At 42.1% G+C, this 13,939-nt stretch overlaps 1 protein-coding gene across 6 annotated transcripts in view; it reads right to left on the reverse strand.

Moving 5' to 3' along the window:
- Positions 1-1,069: 1,069 nt before the first annotated feature.
- The window catches only part of Reps1 (RALBP1 associated Eps domain containing 1), a 76,830-nt gene continuing 63,960 nt past the window's right edge, over positions 1,070-13,939 (reverse strand). For 4 of the 6 annotated variants that reach the window (XM_059272707.1, XM_059272706.1, XM_059272704.1 and 1 more), the window contains 10 exons: positions 11,089-11,176; positions 9,944-10,045; positions 8,309-8,381; positions 7,029-7,147; positions 5,781-5,845; positions 4,851-5,036; positions 3,719-3,814; positions 3,249-3,397; positions 2,353-2,458; positions 1,070-1,340 (listed from right to left, as the gene is read on the reverse strand). In XM_059272707.1, the coding sequence (XP_059128690.1) occupies positions 1,272-1,340; positions 2,353-2,458; positions 3,249-3,397; positions 3,719-3,814; positions 4,851-5,036; positions 5,781-5,845; positions 7,029-7,147; positions 8,309-8,381; positions 9,944-10,045; positions 11,089-11,176 (1,053 nt within the window). In that variant the 3' untranslated portion in view covers positions 1,070-1,271. The remainder of the gene's footprint in view (positions 1,341-2,352; positions 2,459-3,248; positions 3,398-3,718; positions 3,815-4,850; positions 5,037-5,780; positions 5,846-7,028; positions 7,148-8,308; positions 8,382-9,943; positions 10,046-11,088; positions 11,177-13,939) is intronic. The other 2 variants (XM_059272709.1, XM_059272705.1) reach the window with 1 other exon arrangement.

A 13,939-nucleotide genomic window follows, 5' to 3' on the forward strand; every position in this document is an offset into this window, starting at 1 on the left:
CGAACTCACAGAGATCCGCCTGCCTCTGCCTCCCAAGTACTGGGATTAAAGGCATGTGCCACCACTGCCCAGCATATTGTATTTTCTTATTGGTGTAAAAATTACAATTCTCAGCCTGGTAGTGGTCATGCACACCTTTAATCCCAGCACTCAGGAGGCAGAGGCAGGTGGATCTCTGTGAGTTCGAGGCCAACCTGGGCTACAAAGCGAGATCTAGGACAGACACAGCTGTTACACAGAAAAACCCTCTTGAAAAACAAACAAACAAACAAACAAATAAATAAAACAAGCTTCAGATTCTGTTATGATGGATCAGAGGTGTCATTCTTCAGGCATATTCTACATTTTTTTTTTTAAAGATTGGGTCTTTCACTGGCCCCAGAACCCAAGGGACTTGTCTGTCTAGCCTCCCAGTGCTGGGATTACAGGCACACCATCATGCCTGGCTTTAAAAAATTCAAACAACTGGGTTCTGTGAATCAAACTTAGGTCCTCTTCCTTGCAAGACAAGCATTCACCAACTGAAGCAGGATCCTGGTCCATGTATCACTTTGATTAGAGTTAGCACCTCAGTCATGCAAAGAGCAGTGATGTTTCCAAATGGCTTCCCCACTCCTCATGCAACGGCTTCATCCCTTTCCTTCACTTTGAGGGGACCAGGAAGAAAGACCTGTCTTCATAGTTCGGAAGCTTACACCACATAAATATGCCCTCACATAAACACACACACACACACACACACACACACACACAAGTCATGGGTGAAATTCTACACGAAAAGGAAAGGAAAGGGAAGGAGTTTCTGAGAAACATACCAGGCTCTTGACTCAAACACCGGGTAGGGAGCTCATCTTAAACCCTTTATAGAACAGATTCTGTACATAGAGAGACGGTGACAGTCTGATAACGTTTTCCTTTTGCAAAGATTTGAGTTTGTGCTTGATGAGAAGCACACTCTGCAAATCCAGTCACGGTATGGTGTGGCCACATATTATGAGGGGCCAGTATTAATGCTATCTTATGTTATGGCACAGGAAATGTGAGGCATGCCAACAAACACAATGCATCCTCCAGAAAAAGTCCTCCTGACCCTTTTATTGTTGAAATTAAAAAATAAAAGATACTTAAATACAATGGTGAACATATAGGGCAAAACAGAATCATAAAATTTAATGTTCAATTAAGCAGTGAGCTGAAGGTTTGGGTTTCCAAATAGGCTCTGAACCCCAAACTGCTTAAAAATGGGCATGTTCACAGTTAACGGCATCGGCTTATAGGTGAGAGAACGGGCGGAGCTGTTCCAGTTGGACCTCCAGGGAAATTCGCTCCTCAAGAACATCCTGAAAGAGATGCAAAGTCCAAGTCATGGAGAAGCAGACAGAACCTGACAACACTAGCCCTGCTTCAAACACAACTCTATTTGAGAGAGAGAGAAAGAGAGAGTGATTCCTATTTTAAATCCAGTTCACTTTAGAAGGCAATCTGTACATTTCCAATAGGAAAACATGATCCTACTAATTCAAAGCCATTTCTGATGGCAGACCCAGGCATTAAGATGCTTTTAGGTTAATTGTTAGAAGAGCTAGTGATTGTAGCAGATGGGTATGACCACACAAATTTTGAATAAAGCCTTAATTAATTGTATATGAATGTGTTCACATGAACTCTTTCCTCTGGTGACGGTATCTGATCCTAGATCTCATTGTGAATTTCAGTTTTACAAAGAAAACTTTTTCATTCGGAATCTTCAGCATTATTATTAATTGTGTGTGTGTGTGTGTGAAGGTTGGAGAACGACGTATGGGAGTCAGCTCTCCTCCACCATGGTTACAGCAGTAGAACCCTGGTGTCCAGGTTTGCAGGCTCGTGTTTTCACTCTCAACCACCTCACTGGCCCAGGAAACGTTACTGTGACTTAAGGTTCCTCTTCTTTTTTCACGGGCAAGATGATTTCAACTTTCCCACTCTGTCTTCATTAGACTGGTTTAAGTTCCTATTACTGAATCTGAGTTGTCTGTGATCACAGGATAAACCAGTAATAGCCCAACTGCCTACGTATTACATGGAGCACAGAGCCGTATATGTACTCTTGGAGATAGAAAATCCACTTTTCTTCTTGACGTTCCTTCATGGAGGTTAACAATGTTATAGGAATAGTGATGTCTTACATATGCAGGATAGGACGCTGTGCACCAGAACTGTATTAGGAAGTTCCTTTTAGTATTAAGAGTCAACGGCTTACGCATTTTAGCGTAAGTTTCAGAGACTGACAAGAGCTATTGGCTCAGATTCAAGTCCCCCCAACTGAGATGTGCTGCATTCACAGACCTTCCGATTCAGAAAGGACATTACCTTTAGCTGCTGTTGCAATTCACTGTTCAACCTGGCCAGAACCGTGTTGGTTTCCTTATTGCGTCTAATCGATGCCTGGATAGCCTTTTTATCTTTCCCCACAGACCTGAGAAGACACAGGGGCAAAGACACCTTCATTTCTTTCCCGTCTTTAACCCTTTACTCCCACTGACTTCTAAGCAGGAGGAGGAACAACTTCTCCCTTCTTAGCAGAGCTCACTCACTTGTTGTTCCAATAACAGAATATGTAAGCTACAGAAGCCCAAGACCATAGCTGTTACTTTATTTTTCTGTTGAATTCATGGAGTGAAATAGTCTGGATCAAGTTTTTTGTTTGTTTTTTTTTTTTTTTTTTGAGGCAGGGTTTCTCTCTAGCTTTGGAGCCTGTCCCAGAACTTGCTCTGTAGACCAGGCTGGCCTTGAACTCACAGAGATCTGCCTGTCTCTGCCTCCCGAGTGCTGGGATTAAAGGCGTGTGCCACCGCCACCCACTGTTTATAGACTTTCTATAAACAGCCAGGCAATGAATCCTTTTGGCTTTATGAGCCATACCGTTCCTGCTGTGTGCCTTTGTTTCTTTCTCTTTTCTTAGAAATGTAAAAGTTGGGCCAGCAAGCTGGCCCAGGTGGTAAGGGCACATGCCACGCAGGCATGATGACCCCAGTTTATTCCATGGAACCCATATGAAGACCCAACTCCCCAAAGATATCCTCTGACCGCCATATGCAGGGCAGACTGTGTGGAGGTCAGGGGGCAACTTGTGGAAGCTGGTTCTCTCCTTCCATCAGGAGGGTCCTGGGTTTGAACTCAGGCTGCCAGAAGAACTTCTTTCTGTCCGGTGTTCTGAACTCACTTTGTGTTAGTGCTGAGATGCACTGAGGAACAGCTTGGATTACCTGGGAATAGAAGGCTGTGAGGCAAGGACAGCAGCTAGGACACCTGTCTTCTGGGTGTGCTCATCCACATCTGGCCGTAACTCATCTTCCGACTTCAATCTTCTTCGAACAGGCTTAGGTGGTGGAGCCAGAGGTGTTGTGCCTTTGCTCTACCCGACAAGAGAAACGAGCATTCTTAGCGCCATTCATGCTTAATTAGCATTGTGCTAACACCAATTGCCTTTTTAAAGCCACCTGCTGTGAAAAAGGAGGTTACTTGTCTCATTTTACAACCATTTATGTATCTGTGGCAACAGCTGAGGAAAAACAGGAACAGATGTTTATCACCATGCCGCCCAGGCCGGAGGTCGTGACCCTCCTGCCGCTGGACTGGAGATGCGCATCCTCTGCCTAGCCGACTTTATTCCTTGACAAGCATCTTGGCAGTCCCTGTACACACAAACCGTTCACAGTATAAAGACTTTTCGTACCACATTGGCAGGAACACTAGCAGCTGTCTTTTCTTCGATTTTACCATCTGTTTGGGCGACCCGAAGAGAGCTTGCGGGGTCGGGAGCTTTTTCAGCCTAGAGAGGAATACATTATCTCGTTACTATACAATTATATGTAGCAAAGACAGAACATGCAACAAAGTAAGATGTTAGGAGCTGTTCATACTGACAGGAAGTCTGAGGTGAGGATGAGACACACCGAGAAAACTCTGCCAGACGACTGTCTAGTGCTGAAGTTGGAAAACAAGACTGGAGAGTAGACACAGCCATGGCACTGACCGTGCTAGCTGCTGCGAGGCTCTTGAGACTGGGGGATGCCACGTCCATCCCAACACATGAACGACAGTCCCCTGGGCACGTCTACCTCTGCCCCCATGTCCACCACCACCTTCCTGGGCACAGTCCACTCCCCTAACGGGCCAAGTCAGCTAAGGGGGTTCCAGTAAGAGCTTCTCTGTGGTTCAGACCCATGGAATCTTAGGTTATGCCAGTCAAATTAACATGGGTCATTGCAGCAGTTAGAGGTTCAACAGCTGGAGCAATGAGAATGGAGATGTCAGTCGGTAGTACTTTTCTCCTTCCAACTCTACATATTTATTTTCAATGACTTAAGCCAGAGATCCATACAGACAATGCCACCAGATTCCCGACCACTAAAACTATATATAGTCTCCTAGAACAGTCAATGGAGACTAGGTTTTGGCACGGTGGTGTTTTTGAGAGTGTGTGTGTTGAAGTGTGTAGCTGTGGTAAACATAGCTTCTTATCCTATGGAAATCTTCATCAATTCATACAACCAGATGCTTAGTACTAATTCCCCAGAGCAGCATTAACCAGGACCAGGTGCATGTGTGTTTCACACCACACCTACCCCTGTCCCTGACCCCTGAATCTGACTTACTAAATATCATATTGCAACCATCGGACATTAGAGGCCAATGAAGTAGCCGAGAAGCACAGATGGAGGGTATAGATATCCTCCACAAGAGGCAGCAGCAGGCCTTTCACTCACTCAGGCCTCTGCTAATTGAATCTGCTCTCTCAAGAGTCCTCTTTACAACATATGGCTTGACGGGACTGTCACAAATGAGCTGAACCCCAGCAAACTCACTGGCAAGACCTCAGGATGTTTCTCGGCTTCGTTGTCTTGTTCTTCAGTTACATTTGATGCAGCAAATACTTCAAATTGGCTGAAATCTGCAAAATTTGGTTGTTCTGGTATCTGCTGAGGTGAGGTACTAGTGTGAGTTATCAGCCCATCGGCATCCACTGTGCGATGCACTGAGGGACCAGGTGCCTGGACAGTGGGTTAGAACACAGGAACATGCATTTTATTAGCATCGCCAGTGCACAGCATGGTGGTCTCCATTTGTCACACTCAGTGACTATCTCAGATACATATGCACACAGTCTGTCAGTCTGTGCTGAACTTGGCTTTCTCTCAGTACGATGCCAGGCTCCTACACACACCCACACCTACACCCACCCACACTATATATATATATATATATATATATATATATATATATATATATATATATATATATATACACACACACACATACATACACACACACACACACACACACACGCCTCTGTGGATGCCATTCTGCCATTCTTTTTCCCGGGTCTTAATTCCTTCATTTCACTTGTATCTTCTCAATATGCTCTTTAACTTTACTAGTCACCAAGGCTGTCCCCAACTATTTTATAAATATGTCTACTTCAATTCTGACCAGAAAGGGTGCAAATGTCCAGGGAGACACTGGATTCTGTCTATGAGGCAGTGCTGGACCCATGACATCCTCAGGTATTTCCCTCTCCTAACCTACTGTTCTGCTAAACCCTTTAAGACAGCATTATCTGTTTCTTAGTAACCCAAATTCTTACTGGAATCTTTAGCTCCCAAGAATACTTAAGTCACTGACCTAAGTGCTGACCTTACAGATAATTACAAATAGAATGACTTGTCTAAGCTGACAAACTGACCCTGAGGAGGGAGGGCAATATGCCGTTTCTAACACGAGCACAGGAGAGTTACCTGGGAGGGCTGAGGTCTTGGAGGCACTGCAGGAGGGTGGGCAACAACTACAGCCTGTTGCTGTCCTGTGTGAAGATGCACAGCTCTTTAGTGATTCTGTAGTTACTTTACCGAGAAGAAGCAGGTGAATGTGACCACACGAGAAAACATGTCTAAGACAATCTGGTAACTTCCCAAGGGGCTGAGGCTATAGCTCAGCGGTAGAGCAGTTGCCTAGCATGCTTGAGGCTCAGGTTTGACCAGGTGACATGGTATCTCATACCCATAATGCCAGAATTTGGGAAGTAGAGTCAAGGGGATGAGAAGCTAGTTCAAAGTCAACATTGGCTACGTAGTGAGTTTGAGGCCAGCTCGGGCTACATGAGACTATCTTAAAACCCAAACCAAAAGCTCTACACATGACATAATGGTCCAATTTCATGGCCTCTCTTCAGAGCTCATTTCTCATCACCTCCACTACATGAGGGACTGTTGACAAGCTCCTGCCTACTTCCTTAACAGTAACCTGTTCTTAGTTTTTTCCTCGACTGTTCTTTTAGCTACCAGACCAAAGTCTTTAAAACTTTCCTTTAACTTAAAACTATCATCTCTGTGTAAACAACTGTCAGTATTTCCAGTTTTCTTGGCTCAAAGTCCAATAGTCTGTTGACTCCTTACGTTTTCCCTCATTATCACAACCTTTAATCACACTGATGAAAACAATCGATGTAGTTACAACACTGCCAGTTGTAGAAACACTGACATCCTGGAGTCATGGTTCTTGGCCGTCCCTACAACACCCCCAACACTCATGCAAGCACATCTTCCCCGATTTCCTGTGGCGGCTCTCAAGCTCCATCATGACTTTTGTATTCAAACACACCTCAGTCACTAGGAAAACAACATTCTCCCCACTTCAAAAAAAAAGTAGTTTTCATCTGATGTTTTTATTTTATATTTTTTTTTGCTTGTTTGTTTGTTTTGGTTTTTTGTTTGTTTGTTTGTTTGTTTTTTGAGATACAGTTTCTCAGTGTAGCTCTGGCTGTCCTGGAATTAGCTCTGCAGACCAGGCTGTCCTTGAACTCAAGATCCACCTGCCTCTGCCTCCCAAACGCTGGGATCATTTGACATCTTTAATTCACATTTTTCTTCAATGTAAAAAATAAAACATATTAAGAGAAACAAAAAGAAGTTGTATCTTGGACTAACTTTAAAACAATGTATATTAGTATAGTTAATGCCTATTTCGATTCCCTAGCCCCTCCCTACCTGTGGTAACTGCAAAGGTCCGATTCATGTCTAGGGATGATGACCTAGAATGAGAGGGCTGTGGCCTTGGAGGGGGAGGTGGTGGCGCAGTGTTATCAGGTGACGTTCCTGAATGAGACCTGCAAAAGTCACCCATCAACTGGTTATGTCAATACTGGAGCTTGATTCTTTCAAACTTGGCTAAACAACCAAAGACCCTATTAGAATGACACTTTTTCAAGCAGTGCCTATGAAGGTATTACAACTAATAAGAGCATCACTCTCTATGCTGTGTCTGAGACAAATAGTTACTTAATGTGCCAAATAACTATTTATGAAGTCATAAACAAACCTGTTAAAAACTGGAAGTTACTGTCAACATGATTTCATCAGGACAGACCACAAATCTCGTGATACTTTGCATTCAATCGGAGGTAACACTAGCCTGAAACACTATGAGAATCTCCACACGGTTACTTTTCAACAGCTCGAATGTGATAAGCTGGGACACAATCTGGCTACACTCTGAGATGCTCAAGCGGTGTCACTGAAGATACCCCACTTTAGAGGTCACTGTACCCAAACTCAACTAGCTCTATACACTCTTCTCTTTGGGACCAAAGTCTTTTATTCTGAAAAGGCTCTCCATGGCTCTGACAAACAGATCTTCACATACAGGGATAAAATGAACAAACTCCAAAATAGCTGAGAACTCCAAGAAACACAGAACTCCACACATCAAAGAAGGGAAACAAGAGGGCTTCTGACTTTCTAGTAAGTTCCTTGAAGTTGAGGGCAGGTGTTCATCTCTCTCTCATGGGCATGTTGCAAAGGGATTTTCAACATATGCAGAGTGTGAGAAGTGAAGGATGCTTCTATCCTGTAAGTCTGAGTGGGTGTAAGGTCCATGCAGACAAACCTCCACCAGCACCCTTTGCTTATCCCATGGACTGTTTATACCTGCCGAATGAGCAGGCAGCTCCCCTTTGGACATGCTTCTGGGTGTTCAAAACAATGTTCTGGGGGTACTTGCCACAGAGTCGAATGCTTATCACTTAAGACTCTCACTGCTCTACTGTCACAAAGGGTTCATTATGAAATTATCAGCTTTTTATTAGACCGTTCATAAAATACATAAAAACAAAATAGTAACAATAAGGCTTCCCTTTTATTTTTTAACAAGTAGAACCAAAATATTTGTCTTTTACATAAACTAACAGGTATTTAACAGATTTCCCTAAGTAACTTCAAATACTAAAGTGCATGGAGAGATCTCAACACAGTTTGATATAAATACAGACCTTTGACGAGTTACATTGCTCCCAATCTGCTCCGGGTCAGAAGGGAAAGAGTCTGAACTACTGTATCCATCTGCTGGTAAATAAATACATCCTAGTGAATAATACTCATTTCTTTGCTTTTCACTCTCTGCCACAAATGCAATAGATTGTTCCACTGCTTCAAAATCATAGACATTCAAAGGCTGCTAAAGAGGTTAACAGTTCATTCCAGTGCTACCAATTGTAAAAACCAAATACATCATGCATAGGAATACGGTGGACAGAACAAGTTACAATCTAGATCAAATATCTAATGAAACAAATATTCAAAATAAATCAGAAAAATCATATATATACACATGTATATATAAAACAATTATTTCTCATACAAAAACATAACTATATGGTTGAATATCCCTTATATGAAATGCTTTGGGCCCAAAATGCTTTTGGTTTCCATTTTCTCTTTTTCCAGATTTAAAGCATTTGCATAGACATGAGATACATGGAGAATAGAGCCAAGTCTAAACACATACCCATTCATGTCCCATATCTACTATCACATGCACAGCCAGATTCATAGTGTGCCTTTGTTTTTCCTGCAATCTGTCAAGAGTTCAGGTGATGGCATTTTGCTACTCAAAAGGTTTAGGACTCTGAAGCATTTCCTATTTGGGATTTTGAAACGACTGTTGGTCACTCTGTATTCCAGATTCACAAAATATGATTTAAAGTAAACAATAAAATGGTTAACCATGGACACTGAGAGTATGAATAGTCATTTTCTTATTTTCATAGTAAGTATGAACTATAGTGCAGTAATAAATAGCTACTTTCAAATAAACATTAGAAATAGTGTAAGAAAAGAAAGCTCCTTTCTTTACCTGGGCATGGTGGCACTGTGCCCAGAGAAGAGGCGCTTTCTTTGCTCCTGGAGCCTGCCTGTTTTCCAAACTCGGCTGCAGAGGCCACCCTTGACTCCTTTCCCCTACGCTACAGCACACAGGTAAGCAAGGCTTCTAGTCTTCCTATAGAGGTTACAAAGTATAGTCCCGAATCTGGCTGCTTCTCACTACCTGCACCTCTCCCATTCTAGCCCAACCCACCATCCTCTTGTGACTGGATTATCATAACTGTCTCCTGTTTCAGCACTTGCCTACTTTGGGTCTAGAACTACAACAGGCAGGGTGAGTCTTAAAAAGAAGGGCAGATCTCCCGTCACTACTCCATGGGACATTCTCTAATGACTTTTCACACCATTGCTTCTGCTCTCGTCTCCCTTGCTGCCTCTGCTGAGCACACCGGTTCTACTCCAGGGCACCACCCGAGGGCTGCACACTGGCTGCTGCCTGTGTTTCAGTCATCGTTCCCATAAGTCCCAGCTGTCCTTCAAATTCTAAGTCAAACGTTATCTTCTAATAAAGCCTTCTCTGTTCTCCTCATTTAAAATGGCACTCCCATTCTCCTTTCCAGCTTTTAGGTTCTATCCATGCACTTAGCTTTCTTGTCCCTTAAGAGTCACCCCACCCCAATCTCCCTTATAAACTCAACCCCATTTTACGCAGCAAACACAGTGTTACTAAGTATCTCAATCCCCCAGACTCTAAATTTACTTCATAAACTCAAACGTGAGCTATGATGCCATCTTTCACTTACCTACAGTATTTCCAGAAGGAAATTTCACTGATGAGTTGATTTTATTTTCTTCAGAAAGGTCAGATGGTTTCACAAGCAATGGACTTGTGGGATTAGTGTGATCTAGTAGAGAATTTAAAAGAGGCAACAATACAAGAGACAGACATTTGTATTGATAAAATTAATAAGAGATCACATTACAATATAAGACTTCATTTAGATATTGCAGAAAGTGTCTTAAGACAACACAATCTTTTTATTTGATAAAGCCGATTTATAAACTTGTTCATGGGAAATTCTGTTCCCTTCCACAATAGGAGGTAATTTATCTGTCTGCATTTTCACTTGGTTAACTTATCCCTGCCGCACAGGTAACAACAAACCACCCCAAGTCTGGGCTGTGAATGTTGTCCATGCTGACTTACACAGTCAGTCAGTGCTCCCGAGAATTGTCTAGGCCGGCCCAATGCTGCCCAGCTGGCACTGAAGCACCGGAGGCTGAGGCAGGAGATGAAGGGTCTGAGGCCAGCGGAGCTACAGAGTGAGAACCCAGATGGTGCCTTACCACCATCTGCAACTCCATGCCAGGGAGGCATCCAGTGGCCTCTCTGACCTCTTCGGGTACCAGGCACACAAGTGTTGCATACACAAACACATAGGGAAAATACTCATACATATAAAATAAAATAAATCTAAACAACAAAAAAACTCCAGACTCCAGAATATCAGAAATGTCTCATTTTCAAATGATCCTGTTTATTTTGTAAAATTTCCCCCTAAACACCCTCATTTTAAAGCTTTATACGGTAAACAATTTCCTTTTAAGAACTGCTATTTGTTTAAAGATGCAGCTCTGGGGGCACACACAATTGTAGAAAAGTACTAGGTTAAAAGGAAAATAAAGAATTACGAGTCAGTGTGGTGGAGTGAGTATGTCTTTACTCTCAGCACTTTAGAGGCAGAGGCGGGTGGATCTCTGTGAATTCAGGGACAGCCTGGTCTACAAAAAGAGTTCCAGGATACCCAAGGCTATGACGTGAGACCCTGCCTCAAAAAACCAAACCAAAAACGGTCATTTCTGAAAGAAACTCGACCCTTGGAAGAAGAATTCCCTCTGCATTCCAGCAGCAAGCTGAGATGCAGTGGCCTGACGACGTCTCCCTTACCACTGCTCGACCTCTTCAGTTCCATCTCCTGCATGTGGATTTTGCTCGGAGTCATGCGAATGGGAACTGGATGGACAATAGCAGTGTCCTAGAGACAAAGGAAGTAAACACGGGATCTGCGTCAGGAATCGTGGGATCCTGAAGACTAACAGCACAGAAAGCTCCTGCCCAAGCTTTTCTCATTCACAGGAATGCAAACATGACATCTTTAAAAATTAAAAGCTCCATTTAAGAAAATCAAGTTTACATGCTGAATAATTTGATTTCATAATGTAATTTTAAATCGAATGATTAAAGAATTTCATGAAATTTGCTTATTAAAAACATAGCTCAAAACAATATATGAAAACAAACTGCAATGATCTGATGAGATTATATAAATGTTAACCTTTGAGGCAAATTAAAATATTTCATGAGAACTCAAAAGCTAAGTGACAGACTGAAAATTGTTTTTGCGAAAGTGCTTAAGAAAATTTTGCTTTTTTTGAAATCTATAAAACAAAAATAACTAACTAGAAGTCTGTCCTACTGCAACTGTAGGTATAATAAATGCTTCCTACCCATAAAGGAGTACACTACTTTAGAGGAACAAGAAAGACACCCCCACTAACATGCCAGGATTTTATGAGTGCAATACATCAAATATGTCTAAGCTCCTGGGAGGCGATTTCAGGAGTACAGTAGTTGATGGTAGTGACTTCTGGAAGGAAGAGTAAAGGCCAAGAAAAGAGGATGAGCGGACGACAAAGGAGACGTCTCAGAACCAGAAGGAAGGCAGAGAGGAGCCCTAGGAAGGAGGCCAGCTCTGTGGCTGAGACCCTCTGGGGAAGGACAGAACCTGATCAAACACCTGGCTTCAGAGCAGCCGAGAGCCAGGGCGGGGAGGGCGGGGCTCCCCTATGCTTCCCATGCTATCCCTGTGACCCGAGCCCCTCCCAGGTGAGTGTCTAGAAATGCAGTGGAGTGCAGCACGGGGCACTGACCTTCAGTTTACACTGGACACCGTTCGGGTGATAAAACGGATGAGGGAAAAAGGACACACCAGCACGCGCCTTTTATTTTACAGGCCGTTGGCTTACTCTGTCTAAACTTAAACAATTTACAACAAATTTGTCATAGCTATTACACGAACAAAATCATTTCGAGTAATTTCCTGTTCCTATTCCAGTGAGACTCTAACCAGAATTCATGTAAATAAGCAATAAACCTGAACCTCTATTTCCCTGTCCCTCTAAAATTACAGTTAAAATATCAATATTATACACAGGTGAAAGTTTTGATTTCTCTAACATTCTCAAAAAATATTTAAAATAATACATTTAAGACATTGCCATATTTATGATTATAAAAATGTGGCTTTACTAATAACATCTTAGTTTAAAATTTTTTATATTGCTAGAATTTTCATTTTTGCTAACCTGGTGGGTATTGGTGGCTTCTCACAAAAAAGAATGTTTGTACTTCTTCCTTGTAGTCTCTGTGTGTACATATCTTTTATATTGGTTTGTTTCTAAATGATACAGCTTTTAAACATACACTTTGTCATTTTTTCCAGTGCATGATTAATATACTTAGTATTCTTTGTATTTTGTTCTTAGTCTAATTAACCACTAAAATAGTTTGTGCGTGTGGTGCTTTTACAAAATATATATTCCCCTATTCCAAATTTAGACATTTACACATGATACTGTCTCCAAGGTTTGTAAATGTGTCCCTTCTACACGGACTGTTGACTTGGACACAAAATTTTCAATACATTCACTGAATGAGATTTTTAATTGTATGGTTCTAATCCTTGATCTTTTAATTGTTAAAGTTGGGTTAATTTATTCCTCTCTCAAGTGATTTTTCCATTTTAACTTTAGTTTTATAGTTTTTGCTTCACTTTTTAAAGATTTCTTTTTCTTTTTCTTTGTGTACTGTGGTGGTTTGAAGAATGGCCCCCGTGGGCTCCTATGTTTGAACACTTAGTGCCATGCCTTTACTCCATCATGGACTGTACCCTCTGTAACTGTCAGCCCGATTAAAGTCTCCTTTATCAGTTGTCTGGCTCATGGTGCAACAGAAAGTAAGACCCATCAGTATATATTGAGTGGATACGGGTATGTAGATACAGGTACCCACTGAGGCCAGAGGCATCTGATCCCTCAGAGTGCTTAACTCGGCAGATGCTGGGAACCGAGTTCTGACCCTTTGCAAGAGCAGAATGAGCTCTTAACTACTGAGCCTTGTTCTAGCACCCTTCATATACTCTTAAGTTATGAGGTGAAACATTAAATTTGTTGTATCTTTCAAGTGAATATAATTTCATTGCCTTTTAAAAACAAAACAAAACCACAGTCTCACCACGGAGCTCTGACTGGCCTTTAACTCCCAAGTGCTAGGATTAAAGGTGTGAACCACCTTACCCAGCTAATTTTATTACATATTTTTATTTACACACAAACTGCATATGCAATAAAAAAAAAATCTAAGCCTTAATTTCCCAAAAGGTATGCTAAGTCTGTACCAACCCATCGGCTTTCAGTAGCACACTGTACTTGAACAACTACGGGCCGCTGATGGTCTGAAAGCTTTTAGTCCACTGGCTTCTGTGGCCCACAGAAGACAACAAAATACTGATGAGCTTAACATGGACGGCCAGGCCTAGCCTCAGAATAATGCATTATACACTATGTTTGTGGCTTATGCAGCTAGACAGGAAACTTTCACTTTAATATGCTAATGAAGAACCATGAATGTCTATAACAAGTCATACTTTCTCTCTGCTCTTATCTACTGTCTCCAAATCAAAAAACATAAACCCTACAAAACCCATCACACCACCATCAAAAACCAGTAGAAAGCAGGC

Source organism: Peromyscus eremicus, chromosome 8b (genome assembly GCF_949786415.1).
Source record: "Peromyscus eremicus chromosome 8b, PerEre_H2_v1, whole genome shotgun sequence".
Taxonomy (NCBI): domain Eukaryota; kingdom Metazoa; phylum Chordata; class Mammalia; order Rodentia; family Cricetidae; genus Peromyscus; species Peromyscus eremicus.